This window comes from Thamnophis sirtalis, unplaced genomic scaffold (genome assembly GCF_051295495.1).
Source record: "Thamnophis sirtalis isolate CommonGarterSnake01/CBP01778 unplaced genomic scaffold, rThaSir2_p1.2 scaffold_13, whole genome shotgun sequence".
NCBI lineage: Eukaryota > Metazoa > Chordata > Lepidosauria > Squamata > Natricidae > Thamnophis > Thamnophis sirtalis.
Window position 1 is genome coordinate 1,884,958 of NW_028261393.1, and position 3,816 is coordinate 1,888,773.

Below are 3,816 nucleotides of genomic sequence, written 5' to 3' on the forward strand. Positions count from 1 at the left end.
CACTTCGCCTCAGCAAGACCCCCAGATAAACAGATCCCTCCGGCGCATGCGCGGTAGAAAAAAAAACCCATTGCGTGTCGGGTTTTGTTTTGTTTTTTGTTTTGACCCGCTGGGCTCGCCGTCGCCGTTGCTGCAGCGACCGCCAGGGTGAGCCTAACCCTCTCCTTCTCTCTCTCTCTTTCTCTCCCGTTTGCATTCACGCATGCGCGCCCTCTGTTTAGCCCGGAAGCGGAAAGTGTTCTTTTCTCACCGCGCCGGAGTCGTTTCTCAAACGAGCGGCGGATCCATCACAGCGGCGTCATGTGAGGAAGGCGGGAGGGAGAGATGAGGGGGCGCTGGACGGAGGTTGGGGGGGGAGGAAAATGGGGTTGTCTCTGTGTGTGTGTGTGTTTGTGTGTTTTCTGCGCGTGTAAAAATGTCTATAGAAGCTGCTTCTCGGCCCTTACCGTAAATCTTGGAATAGGCGCCCCTCTCGAAAGAACGCTCCCTCCTGGAGTAGGGAAGGAGCCCCTCCTCTCGCTTTATGCCCCCCCCCCAGATATAAAATGAGTGTGTATCTTTGTAGTTGGAAACTGGAGAGCAGTGACTCTCTAAGTAGGCGAATAGCAGTAATAACTTTCTGTTATATTCTGAATAACAGGTTTATATTTGTAGTCTGGTGATTTACACCAGTGTTTCTCAACCTTGGCAACTTTAAGTCCTGTGGACTTCAACTCCCAGAATCCCCCAGCCAGCTGTGCTGGCTGGGGGATTCTGGGAGTTGAAGTCCACAGAACTTAAAGTCACCAAGGTTGAGAAACACTGATTTACACACACAGCATCGTGATGGTAATTGTTCTAAATTAGTGCAGAATAGGAGTCGGTGCTTTTCTGTTGCAGAATTATTAGGAGAAATGAATAGGAGACTTTGCCTTTCGTTCCCCCTCATGGTGATGGTCCGAACAGGAGACGTGATTTATCTACTGAATTCCCACTCAATAATTTGTTAAAATACTTTGTAAAAAAGAAATATGGGGCTACTAAGAGAGCTTATTTTCGTCCAATTAAAGGAATAGGAATAGGAATAGGAAAGTTTATTTATAGGCCGCCCTTTTCCCTGGGGGGACTCAGGGCGGCTTACAATCCATGGGGGGGGGGGAACACAAACAGTAAAACATATAACAATACATAATTAAAAATAAAACACAACATTCATTCATTCGGGTGGGGACGGATTACAATCTAACCCCAGGCCTGACCTAAAGGTTTAAGTTAGGACATAACCCCAAAATCTAACATTATGTATTTATTTTCCTTTCTTTTCCTTTTTTTTTAGGAGCCTCTTAAACAAGCCCAAAAGTGAGATGACCCCCGAAGAACTGCAAAAGCGGGAGGAGGAGGAATTCAACACAGGGCCTCTGTCGGTGCTCACACAATCCGTTAAAAATAACACCCAGGTGCTCATCAATTGTCGCAATAACAAGAAGCTTCTGGGACGTGTCAAGGCCTTTGATAGGTAGGCTCTCACCTCGGCATGCCTCCAATCCGTCAGAAGATTATCTGTGGGATTTGTTTATATTTTTAGTGAAGCAATTCTGGAGTCTTCTGGTTCATTTAAGGTTTCTTATTCAGAACGAGCTGAACTAGGGCAGTGTTTCCCAAACTTGGCAACTTGAAGATGTCTGGACTTCAACTCCCAGAATTCCCCAGCCAGCATTCCCAGGGAGCATTCCCAACACTGAATTAGGGGTCAACTTACAACCATTTGTTTAATGACCATTTGAAGTTACAATGGCAAAATTACAATGGAAAAAGTGACTTACGACTGTTTTTCACTCTTATGACCATTGCAGCATCCCGTGGTCAGAATTTGAATCAGAATTTGGGTGCTTGGCAACTGGCGAGTACTTACGACAGTTGCACTGCCCCAGGGCCACGTGTTCACCAATTGTACCTTCCCAGTTGACTTCCGACAAGCAAAGTCATTGGAGGAACCCAGATTTGCTTAGCTACAACATGATTCGTTTAACAACTACAACTAATTCACTTAACCGTGGCAAAAGAGGCCATAAAAAGGGAGCACAACTCACTTTACCACTTGACTTCCTTAGCAATGGAAATTTTGGGCTCTGTTGTTGTTGTAAGTCGACTGTCTGTATGCGGGGATCCCGAGAAGTAAAGGTGCTTTTCCCCAGAATAGCCAGTACACAACTCTCAGTGGCTCCTTAAATCAGGGGTCTCCAACCTTGGCAACTTTAAATCCTGTAGACTTCAACTCTCAGAATTCCTCAGCCAGCAAAGGAATCCTGCGGAATTCTGGAAATTGAAGTCCATAAGTCTTAAAGTTGCCAAGGTTGGAGACCCCTGCTTTAAAGAAGAGGGGCTTTTCCTGGGCTCGGATGGGATTCCTATGGACTGCAATAATACGTTTATCATGAATTCCCAAGAAAAGCTCATAACTCCTTTAAGTAGCTGCCAGCAGGTAGTATATAAACACCAGTATATAAACATCTTGTGCAGCAGGTTCAAAGTTCCATTTTCAGATCGGAATATTTTTTTTAGCCTTGAATTCTGTGGGGATCTACCTCTCTCGGAACCTCTTCCAGGGTTGTTGGGGATTTGCCAGAAGCCGCCCCAGGGAATCTTGTCTCTGTGTAACACCAGGCACTTCCTTCCATCCCCAGGCACTGCAACATGGTGTTGGAGAACGTCAAGGAGATGTGGACCGAGGTGCCCAAGAGTGGGAAAGGCAAGAAGAAATCCAAGCCGGTCAACAAAGACCGTTACATCTCGAAGATGTTCCTGCGAGGAGATTCGGTCATTGTAGTGCTGAGGAATCCCCTTATTGCTGGCAAGTAAAAGAGGCCAAGGTGGCTCACCAGCCTGCCGATGTCAAGATGGCACGTTTAAGGTCATCTCAAAAGACTGGAATCCGTTTGCCTTTAGTTTTAAGGCGGGGAAATAGTCAACTGCTCTTCAGATGTTTCTTGTGTCACAAGTGTGCAGCTCCCTCACGTGCTGACAGATGAAATTCCCTCGTCACCTCAGTATGTTCCATGTGGGTGCTTTGATTTTCCTTTTTTTTTACAGAATAAACATTTTGTTGAATTTGTTGGATTGCTTTTGTGTTTTGGTGCAGGCTGGTGCAGGCGCTTCTGCCCAGTATTTCATGACGTTGGAGAGTTCTATTTATGAATAACTGAGTTTCTCCCATCTGGTGCGGTTCAATGATTAGATGTTAGATAAAACTTATTTGTACTTGGAGGCAGTACAATTTTATCACATTTCTGACAGGGCAAGTCTTTTGGCCTTCTTATGTCTTCATTACTTGGTTAGGCAGCATACTTAAAAAATTCTTGGATCAAGCCAAATGAAGAGTATTTTTGCAACCAGATGTCTCTTGCTGAGTGGAACCAGAGTTTTCTGTCCAGAGGTTTGAGATGCATGCCTACATGTGTTTTGATTCAAAGAAAATAAGTATTTTTAATCCTGCGAATGCCCTCTTCTTGCCTCCTTAAAATGATTTTTTTAAATACCATCTCTGGGAAGGAAAGGAGGGGATCTATTTTCTAATTCCAGCATTTTCCATTAAATACCATCACAATAGCAATAGCAATAGCAGTTAGACTTATATACCGCTTCATAGGGCTTTCAGCCCTCTCTAAGCAGCATATCGCCCCCACAATCTGGGTCCTCATTTCACCCACCTCGGAAGGATGGAAGGCTGAGTAAACCTTGAGCCGGTGAGATTTGAACAGCCGAACTGCAGATCACAGTCAGCTGAAGTGGCTGCAGTACTGCACCCTACCCACTGCGCCACCTCGGATCACACCCCTG

General features: G+C 45.3%; 1 protein-coding gene across 1 annotated transcript; it reads left to right on the top strand.

Moving 5' to 3' along the window:
* Positions 1-205: 205 nt before the first annotated feature.
* On the top strand, positions 206-3,091 carry SNRPD2 (small nuclear ribonucleoprotein D2 polypeptide). Its single transcript, XM_087727467.1, has 3 exons — positions 206-302; positions 1,316-1,495; positions 2,664-3,091. Coding segments are annotated over exons 1-3 (357 nt in total). The 5' UTR covers positions 206-300; the 3' UTR covers positions 2,839-3,091.
* The last annotated feature ends 725 nt before the right edge of the window (positions 3,092-3,816 follow it).

Bases quoted from the DNA above. Each gene is read 5' to 3' on its own strand.
- SNRPD2 (XM_087727467.1), top strand. The intron at 1,496-2,663 runs GTAGGCTCTCAC...TTCCATCCCCAG, and splicing joins CGTGTCAAGGCCTTTGATAG to GCACTGCAACATGGTGTTGG.